The following is a 21,631-nucleotide window of genomic DNA, read 5'->3' on the forward strand; positions in this document are numbered from 1 at the left end:
AAAAAATTATTACAGTAGCTAAGTAATCAATAAATCGGCAGCAAAACTATTGATAATGATTTAACAACATTTCTTATACTATCTACATTCTCGTATCATATTCTGTAGTTGAAATAAATCGCTTAGAAATGAATTGTTCTATATTATCTCTTAATAGATAACCAGATATGTATTGATAACCAGATGCAGTAAAACAAGAGAGAGAGAAAGAGAATACTTGAAATTCATATTGAAGTTGATATCACCTTGGCCTTAGCACCGCAGTAATAAAGCAAGGATTTTTTTAAGTTTGTTTATAATTACAGTTTTTACAGAAGTTTGTAAATATGACGTTGTATGTCACCTCTGGTGCTCTGTTTGTGGTTTTAATTATTTCTATGTGCAGATCATGCATGTCTGCGAATTACACAATATGTGAGTATCGTGTGTAGACAAGCGCTTTGCTTAAACTAGTTAAGACTAATCACTAGTAGTTATTGGTAAGTTGAGTTTCTTTCACTGATATTAATGGTGTTCTACTTCTTAATTAGCTCATAATCTTTGTAATATAGTCAAACTACTTAATATTCTTAAGTGGGTGACTTTAGTTGCAGTGCATCCAGTTCAATCTTGAAAACTAATAGGGAAAAATTACACTCGGCTTTTATTAACATAACAAAAACAACTATGCTACGCTATTTTTATAAACAAATTATAAAGAAATTTTTTTCTTAGTGGGAAGCTAAATCAAACTTGTCTTTCACAGAAATCTAATTAATATTGTGAGCAAACAGTTAATCCCATCTATACAGTGCACTGTCGATCAATTGTATGTATTCTCTAGATTGTATGTCTATAGTACAGAATGAAAAAAATCTACAATATCCGTATAAATGATTTCCAATTAACTTAGAATATGTTTATAAAAAAAATTATATTATTGAATGTATTTTAAATTTATGAATATTCTTCAAAAACATTAAGTTTTGAGTTTCGGGATATTACGTCCCATATTGTTTCATAGCCGAATAAGAAACTCAACGAGTTTCATGCCGAATATAGTAAATATATAAAGTTCGGCGAGTCCAAGCGTAAGCAATTACCTGGATAGTGTTACAACTGACCCTAAAGGGAGTGCATCACTGATGAGACCTCAATAAAGGTTGAAACCGATCTGGGTAGTGACCTTCTCTCACTCATAATGTAGAACAGTAATACAGCTCCTAGGAGCTGGGTTTCACATTATGGGGAAATATCAAGAATAGTGATCGGAGCTTGCTCCACCCTTACCATGAGTTGCCTCAGTGTTGCACTCCCTTTAGGGTCAGTTGTAACACTATCCAGGTATTTGCTTACGCTTGGACTCGCCGAACTTTATATATTTACTATATTCGGCATGAAACTCGTTGAGTTTCTTATTCAGCTATGAAACAATATGGGATGTAATATCCCTTAACTTAAATAAGTTTATATGTCGCCGAATTGAAGCTGGCTCTTCATATAATTAATAAATTAAGTTTTGATATATAATATAATATGAATATTCATAAACACACCTGTCTAGAATAATTATTACATATATATATATAAATATGTGTGATGTCCAAGTTTCGATGTGGACCGTGGCTGAACCTTAAGATCGACCGTGAGATGCAGTGATTAATGATTAATATCCTTGGGAGGTAATGGATGGCAATGTTGTAGCCAATGAAGTTCTAACTGAGACTCGGCTATTGCTGTTACCCTCTTGCCATGATCAGAGCTTTAATAGCTCAATAACACCTTATCCCTACACTGTACTCTACAGATAACGGGGAAGATGAAAAGCATTCTTGCTTCGCCCCTTTAAGCCAGTCCTTATAAGGACTATAAGTTTCGATGTGAAAAAAAAAAATAAATAAATAAAAACATGAGAAAAAGTCCTTTTTAGGACTAGGGTAACAAATGGCAGTGCGTAGCCAATGACGTTTTAACTGAGGCTCGGCTATTGCCGTTACCCAGCCATGACTAGAGCTATATTAGCTCAATAACACCCCATCCACACAGATTTTCTTCATTCAGATGACGGGATAAAGAGTCAAGGACTCAGTCCATCGCCCAGTTCTTTTAAGAACTGTTTCGATGTGAAGTTGGGTGATTAATATCCTTGGAGGATAATGAATGGCAATGCTGAGTCAAACACCCTATCCCTTAATTCTGGTGGAAATAAGTAAAGACCAAAAACATATATACAATCTCCAAACCATCTGTGATCTAGTCATAAAAGTTGAGTCATTGAAACATAAATCAACTACAACCCAGTGTCATATATGCCAGAAGATTGGGCATGCATAACGATGCTGCAAGGCTGAATTTCGTTGCGTGAAATGTGATGGTAAACACGCATCAAATGAATGCCAAAAAAACCCGCAAACTTCCAGCAAAGTGTGCAAACTGCGGAGGACCACACCCTGCAAACTATAGGGGCTGTATAACATTTCCCCCAAACCAAAAGCTATAACTCAAAACCAGTAAACCTCTTCAAGAACGCACATCCTCCCATCAAACCATAGTCTCCACAACGGATGGAACATCGTATGCTGAAGTTACAAGATCAACCTTCCAAAAAGAGCCAAAACCAAATCAGTCACAGCAAACCAACAAACCTATCCTACTGAACATAACAAACCACTTAGGTGAAGTGCTTGCTGAACTCCGACAAACCAACCCAACTCAAGAAGCCAAGGATATCATCATAAGGCACACACAATCACTCCTTATGGAAATTCTTAATGGATAAGTCTAAAAGAAAACTGAAATCGCTACAAATTGTTTCATGGAACGCAAATGATTTATCTATCAAATTACAGAGAACTGCAGGAGTTTGCAGCAGAAACCCAAGCAGACATCATCCTCATAAATGAGTCATGTCTTCGTCCAAGTGACAAAATCAGAATCAACGGCTATAGCACTTATCGTACAGACAGATACTTTGCTAGAGGTGAAGGCACTGCCATCTTTATGAAAAGAAACATAAAACATAATTCAATAGCCGAACCCCCAAACAGAACACATGGAAACTACAGGAATAGAAATACACATGGAAAACACAAGCAGCATTACGATATATACAGCTTTCAACCCCCCCCCCCCAAATAAAAAAACTCCTTGAATCTGACTTAGATGTGATACTAAATACAGACAGAGCAGTGATTATAGTCGGAGATTTTTAATGCCAAACATTCAGTCTGGAATAGCATCAACTCAAATATTAACGGAAGAATACTCAACTCTTATACCACTTCAAGAAATATAACAGTAATAGGACCCGCTGAACTCACATATTACGGAGCAACCGGACGTCCTGATGTACTAGATATAGCTATACTAAAAAATATAGCGCACAGCTATCAGATACAAGCAATCAACGACTTAAGTTCTGATCATAACCCCGTCATATTACAACTAGGCACCATAAAAGATTTAACGGAAAACACCACCACATTTATAAATTGGAAACAACTTCCCTCAGCCTTCCAGGAAAACCTTGGTCCAATATCGCATATAACATCCACCGAAGATATAGAAAAAGGTAGTGGAAACTCTTGAAAAAAACTACTGACAACTATAACACAGGTAACAAATATAACCAAATTTGCACCATCAAATAAACTCTCAGAGGATATAAATCGTTTTATCCAAGAGAAAAACACATTAAGAAGACAATATCAGAGAAAACAATGGACCCAGCGGATAAACAAGCAGTCAACAGAGCAACAAACCAGGCTCGATATGCCCTAAAGGACCACCGTAACCAACTCTGGCATAATAAAATTCACCAATCAAACACAGAGGATCAATCAGTATGGAAAATGATGAAATCACTCCGTTCAAAGCGTTTTACACTTCCTCCAATCCAAAGTGAATCTAGTGTTGTCTACAACGACGAGGAAAAAGCTGAAGCGTTTGCTGACAGCTTAGAAAAACAATGCAGCCCCAATTATATCAATGCATATATAAATTTCATAAGTAAAATTCACACCCAAGTGCGTAAAATAACTCAAAATGCCTCAATCCTATCCAACAACAAATCCAATCCGTGTCACCAACAGAAATATATGAGATTTTAAGAAAACTAAATAAGAAAAAGGCTCCGGGTATAGATGGAATAACAAACAAGGTACTCAAGTTACTGCCCCGCAAAGGGGTTATGCATCTGGTAGCCATCATTAATGCCATCCTCCGGCTAAATTATTTCCCAAAGCAATGGAAAATTGCCGATTTTCGTAATTCCCAAACCTGGAAAAAATACACACTTTCCTGAAAATTATAGAACAATCAGCCTTATTTCATGCATAGGTAAGATAGCCGAACGTGCTATTATCACACGGGTTCAAATGGCAACAGATATCAGCCATGTCATTCAAGATAAACAATTCGGCTTTAGGAAATATCACTCCACAACACTACAAATTTACAAAGTTGTCGGATATATGACCCAAGGTTATAAATAGCACCAACACTCTGGCACAGTTTTCCTGGACATCACTCAGGCATTTGATAGAGTGTGGCATCACGGACTAATTTTTAAACTACACGAAGTTGGTATTCCATTACCACTAGTTCTACTTATCAAATCATATCTAAATAACAGAAAATATAAAATAAAACTCTACGGTATCAGATTCACAGAGAGGAGAATCACGGCCGGAGTCCCTCAAGGCTCTCTGCTCTCCCCTACTCTTCTCCATATACATGGCAGATCTCCCCAAACTGTCCCCATCTATCACCGCCGCTCTATATGCTGATGACACAATCATTATAGCCAGATCCCTCCGTCCACACCTGGCCACAATCAAGATGCAGAGAGCAGTCAATGAATTGGAGGAATGGTACACCAAATGGCGTATCGCAATCAATCCAAACAGAAGCTCTGCAGTACTTTTCACCAGACGTAAAGCAGAACCGAATACAAGCATACAAATGTTTGGTAAAATCATCCCTTGGCACAATTCTACCAAATATCTGGGAATTCATCTTGATAGATGTCTAAACTTCAAGTCACACATATATAGAGTCGCCATTAAAGCAAGTCAGCTTCCTAAGCATAAGCAACAAAATTCTCCTTTACAAATCGGTAATCAGACCGCAACTAACTTACGCCTCTCCAACCAGGGGTGACACAACTAAAAGCAACATCAACAGACTTCAGATAATACAGAATAAATGTCTAAGAATGGCATTTAATGCCCCATGGTTCATCAGAAACATCCAGTTACATCAAGAAGCCAATCTTCCAGATATTAAGACCTACATGACAGGCATTGCAGAGAAATTCTTCACAATCACGGATAATCATCCAAATCAGCTAATTAGACAAGCAGCGGACTACAAACCCTCAGATCGTTTCAAACATAAAAAAAAACCGAAATCCTCCATAGCAAGAGAAAGCTGATACAGCCTCAATGCTCACAATGAGCGGGTAAATTACCCACAATAATCTCATCACCCACAATCTAAAATACAGATGAAGGGATAAAGAGTCAAGGACTCAGTCCATCAACCAATTAAGTTCAAAGTTCAAAGGTTCGATGTGGTTGGTGGCTGGGGGTGAGATGAAACCCTGGGAGGATAATGGATGACAATACTTAGCCAATGAAGTTCTAACTGAGGCTTGGCTATTGCTGTTTGCCATGATCAGAGCTTTACAGCTCAATAACACCTTATCCCTACACTGTGCTCTGCAGATAACGGGGAATATGAAAAGCGTTCTTGCTTCGCCTTAAAGGACTTTAAGCCAGTCCTTTTAAAGACTTAAGGACAAGTTTCGATGTAACGAAAAGAAACATATGTTCTAAAACAAATCAACTATATAACCAATCTTTAAAAATTAGATTTCTTAAGTTGGTATGACTTACTGTATAATGTCTCGTTTGTAAAATTTCAAACTTGCATGACACACAATCCCTTATCTGCGGAATGTCACAGCGCAACCAACTGGAAATACGGATAATCCTTAGTTTTTGTATTAATCCATTTTTAGAAGGGACTCAACGGTCTGTTTTTTAATATTGAAGTCTATGAGAGACCGCTGTGCACATCGTGATGCGTTAGTAGGCGCCGAGTCCTCGTCCGCAAGCGGAAGTGATGGGAACGAAGCGGATGTTACATCAGGCAGACGTCACTAGCTTTCCGCTACTGGAATAATGGCGCCCGCCGATTTTGAAATAGATATTCCTTTACCAGAGGAACTGAACGTACGTAGGATATAAAGAAAACAGCTTTAACACAAATCAGAAGCATTTTTTCTGGATGTCACCACATAAAACCTATTAGTGGAGAACTTAAGAACTAACCTAACCTAAAGAATAAACCTAACCTTAAGAACTAACTTAACCTTAAGAACTAACCTAACCTTAAGAACTAACTTAACCTTAAGAACTAACCTAACCTAACCATGCAATGTGTCTTGCAATTTTCCAAAGGAGTCAAACACCGTCCAAAGCAAGATAGGGAGCCTCGGTAAACAAGCCGCATGTGGTTGGCCGCATATTCACGCAAGCGACCGTATCGTAACCAGAGACATACAGAGACCATGGCCGCTATCCTACTCGCAGGCGGAGAGAGAGAGCCAAGCGTCACAGTGACGTCAACCTGGTGTTACTTCCGTTTCATCCCCCTTCCGGTGACGTCTCTTTCAGTAGCGAACGAAGACGAGGTATCCGCTCACGCATTAGTGCGTCCGCTGCGGTCTCCCATAGGCTACCATGTTAACGAACCAGCCGTTGGAAAGGAAGGAGTCCGATTTTCGTAATGGATTAATTCCCAAACCTGAGATGAGCCGAAATTTTAGTAAGTTGCATTATTCCCACTGAAAGGTAAGAAATTACATGACATGCTAATTTCGGAATTTCGTGTCGAGACATTCTTTTTCAAGTTTTGTCCTTAAGTTTATGTTCATAGACACTGATCCGATAGCCTTTATTATCCTATCCGTCTTTGTATCTGTTCCAAGGTTTGATTATCTCTTTTAAATCCAGGACATCGAATCTGTACTAGAAGGTCCGGATGTAGTTTAAGGAAAGTATTATAACGATGTTTTCAAATGCAGAAATGACTGATGATGTTAAATACTGATTAGTAAATTCTGCAAAGAATGTTTTTTGTCATCTACGCAATCCTGTTCATAACGTCTGTAAAACATTAAATTTTAGAAATGCAAATAAGTCCGAAATAAAAGTTAAAAGTTTTCGTTATTTTTGATTCTAGAATTTTTTATTTTTTATTTTAGAATTTTTTTTCATGCTCAGTATGTTATTTTCGACTACAAAAATAATTAAATAAGATAACTGAGCACATTGGAATAAAGAGGACAGTTCATGATTGGCATTCCATTTTTCCAACACTCACCACAACGTTGATCCGCTCACAAGGTACCCTGAACAGAAACTAAGGGATGATCCAATGTTGCATTTAGAAATCACTTATAAGATCTCTCCACACAGAATTTAATTTCGCGGCTAACTATAGGGCGCACCTGCTGAATAATGACTGACCAAGTGCTAGCATCCACGCTCCACGTAGTTGTATTGTGTAGCATTTACTATGAATTTGTTATGTTTTTTTTTTTTCAGTTATGTATTGATCCATAATCTAAGCTCGTTTGTTTTAAGCTGATATATGTATTTTCATCTAACCCAGAAACTGGTTGCTTACTAGTTGTATCAAATTCCGATCAATAAAACCCCATTTCAGTTATCTTACTTATTTTTTAATTTAAAAATTTTATTATTGAATATATTTCAATGTTAGTTGTTTCGTTAACAATCTGTTTCGTATTTCTTTTAAATGTTGCAGTATATTTGGAGGATGAATGTACTGGTTTGTCCCAGCGCATCACATATCCCCTTGGGTTCTCTGGCAGAAACTCAACAGCAGTCATCAGACCCCGACGTGAAAATGGCTATTCGGGTGACAGATTATGTACAGTTGTTCTCTCTTCTCCTCCCGGTTATGGGATGATTGTTTCTATAAAGGAAGGGAAAAAATCCAAGTATACTTCGTGTCCATTTGACTTTTCAGTAAGTATCGTTATCCTCATTCGATCGAAGCAGAGAATTCAAAACCTTTATGCTCACCGATGTATGCCACAACAATTATTTATAATTATTTATCTTCAGATGTTTGGGGTAAGATACAGGCGACCGGTGGATGCTGCTTTCTACATCTTGCCAATATTAAATGGATTCAAATCAGAAGAATTAAGCCACCAGTGGAGGAAGTAATTCTTGGATATGAACCATCTTCTCACACTGTGAGAAGTCACATGTTTTGTCTCCTGGGAAATTGTTCTTGCTGAAACAGTTTAAATCCATTTGGCTACATCGTCAACATGTAGGACATTACCTGGTTCAAAACATACAAAATCAACTCAAGTAATAAAACTGGATTTCATTTAGCATTTAAAATAATCTTCATTATGAAATGTTTGGTAACAAAAGATCATTTCGCTTTATTCATATCAATAATGTTTTGGTTGGCCGTATGAAAATAATTGGACGACTTCTGACTATTGCAAAATTAAGCATTATTTATATTTCTATGCGAACATTTAAACATACTTAAGAAATTTTATTGTCTTGGTTATCGAGAACTGTTTTGAATAACAAATACAGTACAAGATGAGGCTTGGTTAATTATTTAAATAATAATACGTGATTTAGTTGGATAAGAATGTGAATTATCGTATTTGACTGCACCTGCGTTTGTTTTTGCACAATGTTTTTACTGTTGTGCACATAAGTACCGTCCCAGTAGGTGTCTTTTCTCAATATTTGATAGATTAGGAAAGGATTAACGTTCAAATATTTTTAAAAGTATGATTAAACTGGTTAAGGATTGTGTGTTCGATTTATTCTATAAGATTTTGTCTTATAGAATAAATGCCACTCAATTCTTATGTTTCTATCAGAAAATGGTGCATGCATTCTTAATGAACATATACATTACTCTTTTAATAATTCTCAACAAGGATTTTCAGATTTTGCTTGTTTTACTCCATATTCATATTGTTCATCCGTTAGTTGATAGGCTATAAAGCATTTTCAACGCAACTACACAAGAATTTCATATTAATAAAATATTCATATTGTTTTGTTCATCCGTTAATTGACAGGCTATATATAATATAACATAATTTAATATAATTGACGTGCTGTACATATAAATAATAAATATAATAAATAAAGCATTTTCAACGCAACTACACAAGAATTTAATATTAATAAAATTTGAGCAGTTTGGTTTGAAATCCATCTGAATATTGTTCAAGTTTGTCCTTATAGTCCTTATAAGGAGTTTCCTTATAGTCCTTATAAGGACTGGCTTAAAGGGGCGAAGCAAGAATGCTTTTCATCTTCCCCGTTATCTGTAGAGGACAGTGTAGGGATAAGGTGTTATTGAGCTGTTAAAGCTCTGATCATGGCAGGAGGGTAACAGCAATAGCCGAGCCTCAGTTAGAACTTCATTGGCTACAGCACTGCCATCTATTACCCTCCAAGGGTATTAATAAATAAATAATTAATAATTTGTGAGTTCAACAAATCTTCATCATCGGCCTGTAGAGTAAGATAGGCTGAGAGTCAGCAGATAGTAGGAGAGGAAATAAAGATAGAGTGCATAGTGGTAGAGTAGGTGAAAGAGGCCTCAGTTGACCTGTTTTAGCTGTTTGCCCCCCAGGGGCGTTTCTAAAACGGTCGTTGATTTTTCACTTTACAAAAAAAGGAAAAATCCTAAAAAGGAAACATGCAACAAAACAAAAACAAAAAAGTACACAGAAAAGCAATAATTGAAAGCTAAACTTAGAGGTGGAGGAAGGATCTGGCCCGAGTGATGCAGCTCACAAGGAACTGCACCGCCTCGCTGTAAGCCTTCGCCGCTCGGGTTCTCAGGTCCTCCCCCACCTGTGGGAGCTAAAAACCAGTGAAGCTGAGTACAGTAAACCCACAAAGTGGTTACTGTGTCTTTCTTTTGTTGTGGGCTGTTAATATTCTCTTGGCTACTTCACTTCCCTTGACCATGTCCAGTTTGCAGAGAGCTATAAAAAACGCCGAAACTGCCTCTTCATCTAAATCCATAGCTACCTCTACTTGATCAGGGCTGATTTTGCTGATGTCATCCACGAAAAGGTCACCCCATTTTGCACTGACAACATCAGGTCCATGCTTCCCTGTAAGGAGGAGTTCAGGTTCTCCTAATTTTGCCATCGCTTCTTTGAATTTATCCGCCACCCCAGGGATACCTCTAATAAGATGGCTTAGAGTCTCCCCTGCTTTTGCATGAGGAACTTCTGGGTGAGCGGTCTCAGATACTTTTGCTGTTTTTGGCGTTACCAACTCTTCTTCCTGTGGGCTTAATGGCCGTTTGGAGGTGTTGATGTTCACCTCCATCTTTCCTTCTTCTGTATCTATTTCATCTGTATTAGTATCTATATTGGTATTGATGGTTTCAATAGCCACTGTTTCTTCTTGTTGGATTTTACTGCTTGTGGAAGTTTTTTTTCCCTTTCGGTTTTTCTTAGAAGTGGAGGTATGGATTTCTGTTATATCAGGAGCAGCCTCGAAAGGAGGAGAAGCTTCCTGTGGTGTGTCATTTCCATTGCTTGGTGGAGTTGCTGGCGTGATTGCACCACCCATCCTCTCAGCAAGGGTTCTGGATGGGCATGTGTCCACTTTGTGGTCAATTACCCCACATTTCAGGCAAGCTGACTCACAGTTGTCTTGGTTGTGGCCTGCTTTGAGGCAGTTTTTACATTTCACTCTAGGACAGTCTGCCCCAAGGTGAGTGAAAGCACCACATCTGAAACATTGTTTTTTAACACCATGGTAATTTGGGGTTTTCTGCGTCATTTAGGACTTCCAACTTGTGTATAACGCCGAATTTCCCGAATATTTCGTGGATGATCTTTACATCCGTTTCAATATATTCTAAAGGGAATCTGGTGATTCTAAGTAATTTGGTAATACTCCCTACCAAAAATGGAACTATTGTTTTTCCATTACATTCGAATCCTGCAAGTAGTTTGTCTCTTGTTTGCTCACTCCTTACTACTACTTGGAAGCGGCCACCACCAAAGGGAGTAAACCCAAAAATCTGCTCAGCACCGACGCTTTCGATGAGGGCTTTGGCCAAACATCGAGGTCGTACATCAGCTTTCACTTCGATTCCAAGGGTCCGCGTACGCGGCAAAGCCATGCTGGTGAGGCCTAAGCTATTCCCACCACCTAGTGTGTTATTGTTGCCCCAGTCTGGGGTTTATTCTGTATTTTTTGCTGCTGTAGTTTATTATCAAGTGTCTCTATGAGACGCTTTGCCGATAATAACTGAGCTAACATATACTATATACTACAATTTGCGCTTAGCTAAACAATTTGCTAATCACTTATGAGAAAAGTTCACAAAAATGAACGCTTCACATTCCTGAAATCGAATTCAATGAAGTTTAAACTCTCCAGAGAGAGCCCTTCAGAGATCTCTCTCATAAGGAGTTTGTCGGGAAAAAAATTCAATTGTATCTCAGTTATCAAAGACTTGAAATGGTGTTCATTGTTATAATCCTTGCCATAAAGAAAACTTTATTCTGTTGGACTATCATAATATTCTGTACATTCCCTTAAATTACAATGAAAATTGAATAAAAATAGTGTTGTAAGTTATCCGCCATACTCAATAACAAAACAAAAACTTTTTTTTTTTGCAGATTATAAAAATTATAGGTTACAGTCTAACTCAGTGCTCTTACAGTGAAAGGAAAGGTTTGGTATATTATGATCCTTCCGCAATTTTATTTCAATACAAAGTGACTAAGTGGAATTATAATACAAGCATTGAATTAACTGCTAACGTATATGGTAAGTTAAAGAAAAGATTATATATATATATAAACCTGAATAGATATTTTTTCAGGTTCTTCATTTCTTTTAATAGATTAATAATTGTTTTATATTTATTATCATTATTTATGTAGATCCGAACTGTTTAATGAAAGATGGGTTTAAATGTCGGGATGGAAGTTGCATTTGGAGAGAACTTGAGTGTGACGGCCACATCAACTGCTTTGACTATTCTGATGAATTGGATTCCTGGAATAACCCGTGTGGTAAGTATCGTCCTTCACACAAACACTCTTTACTGTGCATTTTCTTAGTCATTAGAGAGATCATTTAATAAACGAATCCTGATGTTGCACTCGAAGCACTCTGCCTAAATGATATCTTACGCAAGAGTTCTTTTCAGCACAGAATTCCATTGTCCACGAGCTTAACGATGTCATGTGGTTGGTAAGACCTGGATTCAAATCCTGTCTAGGACGTGAAGGGCCTTTATAAGGGTTTCCTTTAACTGAAGGCGAATTAATTAATTAGTTTCATACAGTGAGGAGAAGGCTTTTCATCCCGGAAACTAGTGTTTTTTCACTGGGTTTGTATTACGACTCTTAATATGACTTATTTTAAGATGAACATTTTGGTATTTTCTTTTCTGACATTCTGTTTTTTTTTCTTTCTTTTTTTTTCCCAACAGGTAATTCAATGACCAAGATTATGATAATTTCTGTTGGCAGTGTCTTCGTATTAATTATTGTGATCACTGTCGTTATAGTCCGGTTAAAGAGCAGACAAGAGGAACGAAATAATGCACATGCGCGAAGTACAGCCATGGAACTTAACCCAGTAGTTTGATTCTCATTACATCAGCACTTCACAATGACCTGTTCACCTTCGGAATGACGTTGAATTCAACTCTAAAATCAATTCTGATTTTTTTTTATTGCTATCTAAGATGATGTTTGTTGTATGAAAAACGAATAAAATATTTGTGAAACCGTTTTAAATAACATATTGTTATCCCACCAAACATAAGATTGAGGAGATAAGAAGAAGAAGAAGTCGTTAACTTTATAAAGTTATACAGGTAAGATAACAATTCTAAATAAAAGTTATCATTTTATGAGGATTCATACAATATAAAATTGGATTGGCTGAAGAAAAGAAAACAGATACTAGGACTAAGAACGGCTACAACTATTGAGTCAAAATTAATTAATTTAGATAATGAATTTATTTTTATTTTGGTGTTCTGGTTAACCAAGTAGTTAACTCTTGAGAGATCCTTGTGACATTATAATTAGGAATTATAGACACGTTAACATAAGAATATTTTAAAACATGTGTTATATGAAATTGTGAATTAATACCTATAATTTATTCATCACTCTGATGAAATTTACCTCTCTTTAATGGTTAACAATGTAACATAACGCGGCTCGTTCTACTTTTGAATGATCAATTGTTTGTATTCCACTTTGTAAAAACTGTTCCTACCAAGCCACTAAGGATAGTCTGTTAGTTTCAAACTGAAATATTTGGCAAACATTAAAATATTCTTGTGTTAACGTGTCTATAATTCCAAGTGGTTAACGTTTTCGATCTCTTACCAGTCGACTGCTTCAAATTTGAATCGTACCCAAAGCCATTGGCTCACTTGGATGTTGTGGTTCGCCGTGAGACCATCACCCCCCCCCCCCAGAGGTCTGAAGTGGCTTGAAAAAGTTCCATTTTTGGTCTCCATAACAGGGTTTCGGGAAGAAGCAAAAATATACAGAAATTATTAGCTCGCCCGCTCTGATGCACTGTATTACAATCTTCCTTTGGGGAGAGACAAAAAAAAATAAATAAAAAATAAAGAAGACAAGCTGAACAAGAAAATGTTTCCCGTGAATTCACAACGATATTACGCTCTAAATACTAGCAAAATATCTGCGGTAAAATATTATATCGACATGACAATAAATAGCAAATCTTCCGAAGAAATTAGTGATAAGACACTCCTCAAGTATCGCAACATTGGTGATATCAAATGTCCTCCCATTTTCCACTAGATAACTGAGAAATGTGTTTTTGCTTTAATAACAGATAACCCTTTTCATATTAAGAAACATCGTGATATTTCTTCTTTTTGCCTTTTATTATCCCTGTGAAAAAACAAACTATCTTATCGACACAGAAACATTTTAGAATCCATATGGATTTTAGCAGTCAAATTATAAAAGATCTATTTCATTGTCAGTTATTAGTGTAGTTTGGGAACATGACGTAAGTACTTGCGTGCTAATGAATTGCTTCCATTGTGCACATCATGTGAGTCTATAAATTACAGAAGAAGCATATAATTCAGCATAAATTAAACCATCTCTATTTACATAATGTATAATTTATACTGGGTGTCTGTATAGCCCTGTGGAAATAGCATTTACTACCATAGCGCTAGATCCCTATGAGAAAGACCGTTAAAGGTTCGATTTTCTCACCCACTACAGGAACTTTCTTACTAGTACCTTCTCTCTCTCCCTGATATCTCTTTTATCCTTTGGCTCAACTGTCGCTGATGACTTACGGTGAAGACTGGTTGTCCTTCGGTCTTCCCCTTAGGAATAAAAGGCGTTAGATGAGTTTTTTTATATATAATTTATACTACAAATATTGCAACAGAATACAGTTTTCAATACGCTACAATGTTAAAAATAGAGTTTTTAACTTTATTTGTAACATTGTAAAAAAAAAACATTGAAAAAAACTTCTCTTTTTTTTTTTTTTTTTTTTTCTGTTCTCCAGAACTCTGATAAGAAAAATATAATAAAATTGAAGATATCTGATTGGGATTTCCAACACTGAACTGGCAATCTCGATGTTACCGTTCAAAGTTTTTTTAATGGACTTTTTTTGTTTTTTTTTTTTTGCAAATCGCAATAGATTTTTAACATTTTTTATTTTGTTCTCGTACTCATGAATACTCATACTCTCGTACTCATACTCTTACTGTTCGGAAATACTTCGTTAGAAATTAAAGTTCTCCGCTAACAGGCCGTCCACTTGCTCAACTTTTAAAAATTTCAAGGTTTTTTTTTTTTTAGCCTCGATGTTGATATGAGAATGAAGCTTCTTTCTGCCATATCAAAGCATTAATGCAATCGAAAATAAATATTAAATTTCTTGAAAATCAAATAAATAATTAAATGTTGTAAAACATCTCTTCAGTGAAAATAAAATTGGTTGCGTGAATTTAGATTTTCTCGAAAATATTAAGTTTATTTCTACGGAAAGTGCTGCTTGTTTACTTATAGAACTATAAACCCATAGGAAAAAAAAAAAAAAAGTTTATTTTCACCGAAATTACAGAGGATCATATGCATATGTTCCTTGGCATTGTAAGATTGCCACCGGAGATTCCAGATTAAAATAACCGAAAAATGTAATAATATTCTGAATGTATCCTGGTTTTTGCTTATTTCTTTTATCTGCACTGAAAGTTAATACATTAATTACAATTATCTTGGCTTCAGGCGTCAAGTGTCGTTTGTTACAATTATGAGAATGTCCTCAAGTTAGGGAATAAAAGATTACCTTTAATCCCTTAAGGCAGTCTTGCATCTTTTTGTATAGTCTGTATAATCTAGTAGTATAGTCTTATAGTATTTTCTGTATAGTCTTGTATATTTACAACAAATCTATAGATAATTTGTAGAGAACCTGATATTTATAAAATATGATTATCTTCAGGGGATGCATATGCGAAGCTCCTCTGATATTTCTCAATTATATGAAAAAAGAAATTCATCACTCAACTCTGCCAACACCAACACTTGAAGAAACGATTCGATTCTCATAGGTTGTCCATTTTTTCCTTGCATCTTTTTTTTTATTTTATTTTAAAATAAATATTGTGGACTTTTACATATTATATAATATTATAAAATTCAATTATAAATGAAAAATGGTTCGAAAATATTTTAAAAAAACATCTTGGACACTTATTGGCTGTTTATCAGTGTTAGGTATAAATATTGAGCTACTATCGCCATCTATGGCTAAGACAACGAACTTCATATATTAACCCACTTTCTGACCATATAACTTTGTTCAAATAAACCTCTAATGTTATGACAGAGTAGTTAATCCTAAATCTTAACTGAATGCTTTATATCTTTGTCACAGCATACATTCTGTGGACGGTATTGTCTGTTTTACAAAGTAAAAGACCTGCAACATCGTAGGAGACCTACTTCAGCTGAAAAGGTTCTGCTTGTCTTAGACTTTATTCGAAGTCAGGTCTCACTGACAAAAGGGCAGCATCTATATTAGCTGAGCTACACATTCTTCACGTATATGAATGGGGTGGGGTGTATGCTCAGGAACCCCGAGTAAGGGTACCATCTATGATCAGTGTGTCAAATTACTGTATATTTTCTGTGTAGATAAATACTGAAAATAGGCAGATAAATCATTGTAAAAAAAAAGTGATACTTTAAGCAATGACAAGAAAGGTGACGGCCGCTTTCCCAAAACATCAGAAAAAAAAAAAAAACGGAAAATCTGAAACAAAAGCAAAATGAAATTAGGATTACTGGGTAGCAATTGGTTCTATTCTTTAAAGGTGCAACTCGCAATCTCCATAGGCATATAATGTTTGCATAATCCTCGTTCACAGTTCAGTTGGTAATAACCACGATATGTTTCTTTTTAGAAAGACATGAGTTCGAATACCATCTGCTGCGAGAAGAACCTTTTTAAGGACTTTTCAGTTGTGTGGAGATTGGCATGGTCGCTCCTCCGCGTAACTGGAGTTTTTTATCGTGTAAAAATGAGGGCAATTTTGTACACCCCGTTTTATAATGTGCTTTAAGTTAACCTGACATGAGAAGAAGGGTGGAATAACCCAGTTTTAATAAAACTTACATTAGAGGATTTTCGGATTTGGCAGCACTCCATCCATTCGTGTGTCATCTCCTGTCTAGGAGGTTGATTGTCATGATGTGACTCATGGTTGACTACGGGCGCAACGATATATGGTACGAACCCCTGGCTCTTCCACATATTGTCGTAAGTATTCATAACTGTAATCCATGTGTGTTCACAGGGCCGGTTTGCCTGTTCTGGGGGACGAAAAATCCCCTACCTCCGTATGAGACTGGCTAACGTACCTTAATCGAAAGAGACCAGGTTAAGGTTCCTCAAGTCACTGATGGGAATCGAACCCAGGTATTTCCAACCAAAGGGCTTCGTCTATACTGAGTGAGCCACAGAGGGCCTTGGCAGCACTCTACTTCTAATTTATCATCGTTGTTGTTGTGATCATGTTAATGCTCTGGGCTCAACAAACGGATGGTCAGCTGAAATAGCAAAGTTAGCAGATGCCAGTTTTCAAAGTCTTTTGTAACTAAAATGTCTAGAAGAAGAAGTATAATTTTAAACCGAAAACTAACTTGAATATGGGAAAATTTGTTGAATGTATATAAAAAAATCGAAATATCAATTAAAATCCGTTCGAATATTGTCATGACACGAAGAATCTTTATATGGGCACTTTTGTTTTTCAGTTGTGAGTAAGTAGGGTGATCTTATACAGAATTAAGAAGATTTTACTCATGGAGAACAGACGCAATTAAAAGACAAAAATATGCTTGAGGGGTGGGGAGGGGGACAGAGTGGAACGATGACGAGAGTCTTCTCTCATTGACCTCTGAGATTGCATGAAGATGCAATGTAATAATAATAATAATAATAATAATTATTATTATTATTATTATTATTATTATTATTATTATTATTATTATTATTATTACAAACAGCATAGTTAACGGAATACTTCATTTAATCCTTTCATTTCCTTTAACTTTATTTAATCCTTTCATTTCAAGTTTTATTCCTGACAGAAGTAAGGAATAAGACTTGGTAATAAGGTCCACTAAATTAAAACGTTGTAATTTCATGCAAGAATACCAGTGCATCATAATTTTAGGTATAGAGTATATATTTCTGTCAATGAACACTAATGAAAGTACCCTTGGGATATTAAACAGCAACTGTTCGGGATACGAAACCAGGCAGTTGCTGTTAGAATAATTTAGAAAAATAAAATTAATTATTTACTTAATTTATAAGTTTCAATATTTCTCAATGGATATATAAATTAAAATTCAAGACCATTTTTAAGGCACTAAATTTTAAAAAAAAAATCAAATTTACTTGGACTTATTTGACACATGGCGGATATTAATCATTTAGCTACTTTGTAATAAAATTAATTGATTATTTCTTGGTTGGTTGATATCTTTGATTAACGTACTTATTTAGGTACTTATAATTAAGAAGAGAATTAGAATAAAAATACGAAGTGTTTAAAATATATGGAATGGCCTTCAGCACTGGTTATAGAAGCAGCGAAATTAAGAAATATAATATTAAAACAAAATTAGATCGGTTATAGATTGATTGAAAATTGATGTGTAATGCAGGACTGGCTTAACATATACGCATTTGATGTCATGCGTTTTTTTTTTTTTTGATTTTTCCATATATATATATAAATATATATATGGAAAAAACAAAATGAAAATATAAAAAGGAATGTGCGAAAATGAAAGAGATTGAGAAGGCTATCAGAGATCATACATGCGTACATACAAAACTCAGGCTATATTGAGTATTTGTTGGGCCACAGTGGCGGTCATTAACATAATTCAGAAACAGACAACAATCACTTCTGTTCCTCAATTCATAATACGACATTTTTGCTAAATCAACGCAACAACCATATTATTATTATTATGATGATATTCACACACTTGATACACAGTAAAAACAAGATATCATTTAAACAACAATTTCATTGATGATACAGAGCACCTCAGATTCTACCCAAGAATCTAAGATTCTTGGGTAGAATCTGAGTAAAATATGAACTATTCCAAGTAATGCTGTTTTTTGTAGGTCATATGGGGGTCACTTCGTTTATGATTAATTATTGTAAATAGTTGAATAGCTTCTTTGAAATTGCACCAAGTGCACCGATAACGATTGGGATGACATTGGTATGTATAAACACAGCTGACCAACTTCGATTGTCATATCTCGATATTTAGTCTTTTTTTTTCTTCCAATTCTTTGTTGTGGATGTTGTTATCACTGGATGCTGCGATATCAATAATCCAAACCTGTTGATGTTCGATAATTGTAATGTCAGGTCTATAGGGTTCCAAATGCCGATCAGTTTGTATTCTAAAAAAAGTCCCGGAGGATTTTTGCTGTTTCGTTTTTCAATACAGTCTCTATTTTATGCTTCTCAGAAGTAGGAAAGCCATATTTTTTGCATACATGCCAATGAACTATTTTGACCACTTGATCATGGCGGTATTTGTAGTCTGTTTGAGCTATTTTGCTGCAGGCACTGATTAGATGTTCTACAGTCTCATCTTTCTGATCGCATAATCTGCATTTGCTGTTATTATTGATGTTCAAAATTTTTAAATGATAGGCTCTTATCTTATTTCTATATCTATATTTCGGTTGATAATTGCTGATTTTTATTTGTTGAAGGCCATTCAAGCAGCTCTTTTTCTCCTTGCTATTTCATTTGACATGTCGTTATCCATTTTATAGACTGTCCAAGATAGATGCAATCTTCAACTTTTGCGATGGTGTCAGATTCTATAATGACTGTATAATCTTTACAATATTCGTTTTTCATATCCATCTTGTTTTGTCCGGATGTATTTCCAATCCAATTTTGACTTATGTCATTCAGCATTGATTCTAAAGATTCGGGGAAGTTAGATATTAATAACACATCGTTGACGAATAATAGAATATTTAACATTTCACCAGCAATGCTTATTCCTCCTTTCATATCAATTTTTCGAATGATGCTGTGCAGAATAGATGAGAAGATATTAAGTGATAAGACATCACCCTGACGTACTCCTCTACTTAAATTCATTTTAATCGGGGGATTGAAAAGAGTGATATTTGTAGTAAGTTTTTTCCGCTTGCACTACGTGCAGGCGTAAAATTACTTGGGAAAAAGGATTAAAACCTAGCTTATAAAATTGCTTGGTATCTTAAACAGAGTGATATTTGTTCTACTTTCTTTGCTGAATATATACTATTTCTACTCCTTGTTCTATTAAAGCTTCGAATACTTTTAAAAGAGTATTTCTTTACGAGTCCCCATCTGCCTTAAGAGATTGATATATTTATTGGTATTACCAATATGGATTCCACCACTCTCGCATCACAAATAATATTCGTCAACCTTACCCACCTTTGGAGAGGTTTGGAGAAACTCATGTGGTTGCTCTTGATATTTGGAAGGCACTTGACGGGGTCTGCAACAAAGGTCTCCTTACTTAGCTACCATCTTATGATCTACATGCTACACTTTGCAACTGGATCGCCAGTGTTTTCTTTCTGATATTTCTTCAGAATATCTGCTTTTCTTCAGACTACACCCTAATGCTGGACTTCAGAACTTTACTTTTTAGTCATAATCTTCCTTTTCCCTCATTAAACTCAAATCCTATCTGTAGTTTGGTTGATGGTAGTACATTTCCTTCATCTTCTGTTTGACAGATCTTGTAGCACTCAAAACATTTCAAACTTCAAAGCCCTTTTTAACTACGTCATAAACACAGATCTCCTTGCCATTCTTCAATGAGGAATGTGGATATATTTGCAAACTTCAATGCTACCAAAACACAGGTTGGATTTCTTTCTCGTCAGAAAGATTTCTCATACATTTTTTAATACTCAGATCTGAAGGCTTCATGAGGGTTCACGTGTTGGACTTCTTTTTCCTCTAGCCTTTCTTGGCATAAGCAAATTATATCAATTTTTTGTCGTTTCCACCCACGAAAGGCTAATTGTAAACCTAAAGTAGATTTGTACCATGGGTGAGTTAAATATTGTTTCCATTTTTATTTATTTTTTACATAGTCCGGAATCCCTACTCTAGAGGCCACGCATGGAATTGTTTCAAGCCACTTCGGGCTTCAATAAGTGTCCTCCTCTAATCACACTCCATGAACATTTTCCACTGAAGACACTACTTCTCAACCAGTACTAATACTAATCTTAAATCTGCCAGAATGTAAAAGCCTTCGTGTTTGAGCTAATTAAAAACACCTGATGCTATCCAAGAAGGGCAATCTTGTTATCCCTACAAACTCAATGGAATCTCTTTCTTTGTTTCTTTTTTCTTTCTTTTTTTTTTTTTTAGATATTCCATTTACAAGGTGACACAACCAACAGTTTCGAACAGATTACCACAGGGGACCTGTTTTTTGTTGTGGTTGCTGACATAAGGGATCTAAGTGAATTAGATATTCTTGATCATCGTAGAAGCCAAATCTTGAAGTTATTTCATATGAAAAAAGGACCCCCCCCCCAGATAATACCTCACTTAATTATCACCATGCGCAATTTATAAGAAGCACATCACTTGATTATAAAAAAATAATAAAAACCTTTGCTTAGGGTCCCTGCAAACATGCGAAGAAATTTTTCCAAGACGGCGCCTTTTAAATGATAAGAAAACATAGTTTCTTTTTTCTTACCTTCGCAACCAAAAAAAAAAAAAAATCCTACTAGAAACAAACAAGCCAGTGTGAACTCCAGTCGTTCAAATGCACTTGTTTTCGAGCTGGTTGATAAACCTTACATTACTGTGATAAAACTTAAATACTGAGATCAGTGGCCTTGCAAGGTTAAAAAAATAAAATAAAAAACAGGATTACGAAAAATATACGAGTCTTTGGCATCCTAACAAATATTTACAGAGGTGA

The 21,631-nt window shown here is 35.6% G+C and overlaps 1 protein-coding gene across 4 annotated transcripts; it reads left to right on the top strand.

Annotated features, from left to right (window-relative positions):
- Nucleotides 1-282: 282 nt before the first annotated feature.
- Nucleotides 283-12,825, top strand: LOC150105550 (uncharacterized). 4 transcript variants are annotated; one of them, XM_090394889.1, is made up of 5 exons: nt 283-414; nt 7,816-8,039; nt 11,717-11,867; nt 11,984-12,115; nt 12,538-12,825. In XM_090394889.1, the coding sequence occupies exons 1-5, from the start codon at nt 327-329 to the stop codon at nt 12,693-12,695; spliced, it is 753 nt and encodes a 250-aa protein (XP_090251015.1). In that variant the 5' UTR covers nt 283-326; the 3' UTR covers nt 12,696-12,825. The 4 variants fall into 4 exon arrangements, with proteins under 4 accessions (XP_090251015.1, XP_090251018.1, XP_090251016.1 ...); XM_090394892.1 differs by lacking the exon at nt 283-414 and adding an exon at nt 428-479; XM_090394890.1 differs by lacking the exon at nt 283-414 and adding an exon at nt 6,727-6,810.
- Nucleotides 12,826-21,631: the final 8,806 nt, after the last annotated feature.

This window comes from Typopeltis vanoorti, chromosome 6, assembly GCF_054136105.1.
Source record: "Typopeltis vanoorti isolate ZY-2024b chromosome 6, IOZ_Tvanoo_1.0, whole genome shotgun sequence".
NCBI classification, from domain to species: domain Eukaryota; kingdom Metazoa; phylum Arthropoda; class Arachnida; order Uropygi; family Thelyphonidae; genus Typopeltis; species Typopeltis vanoorti.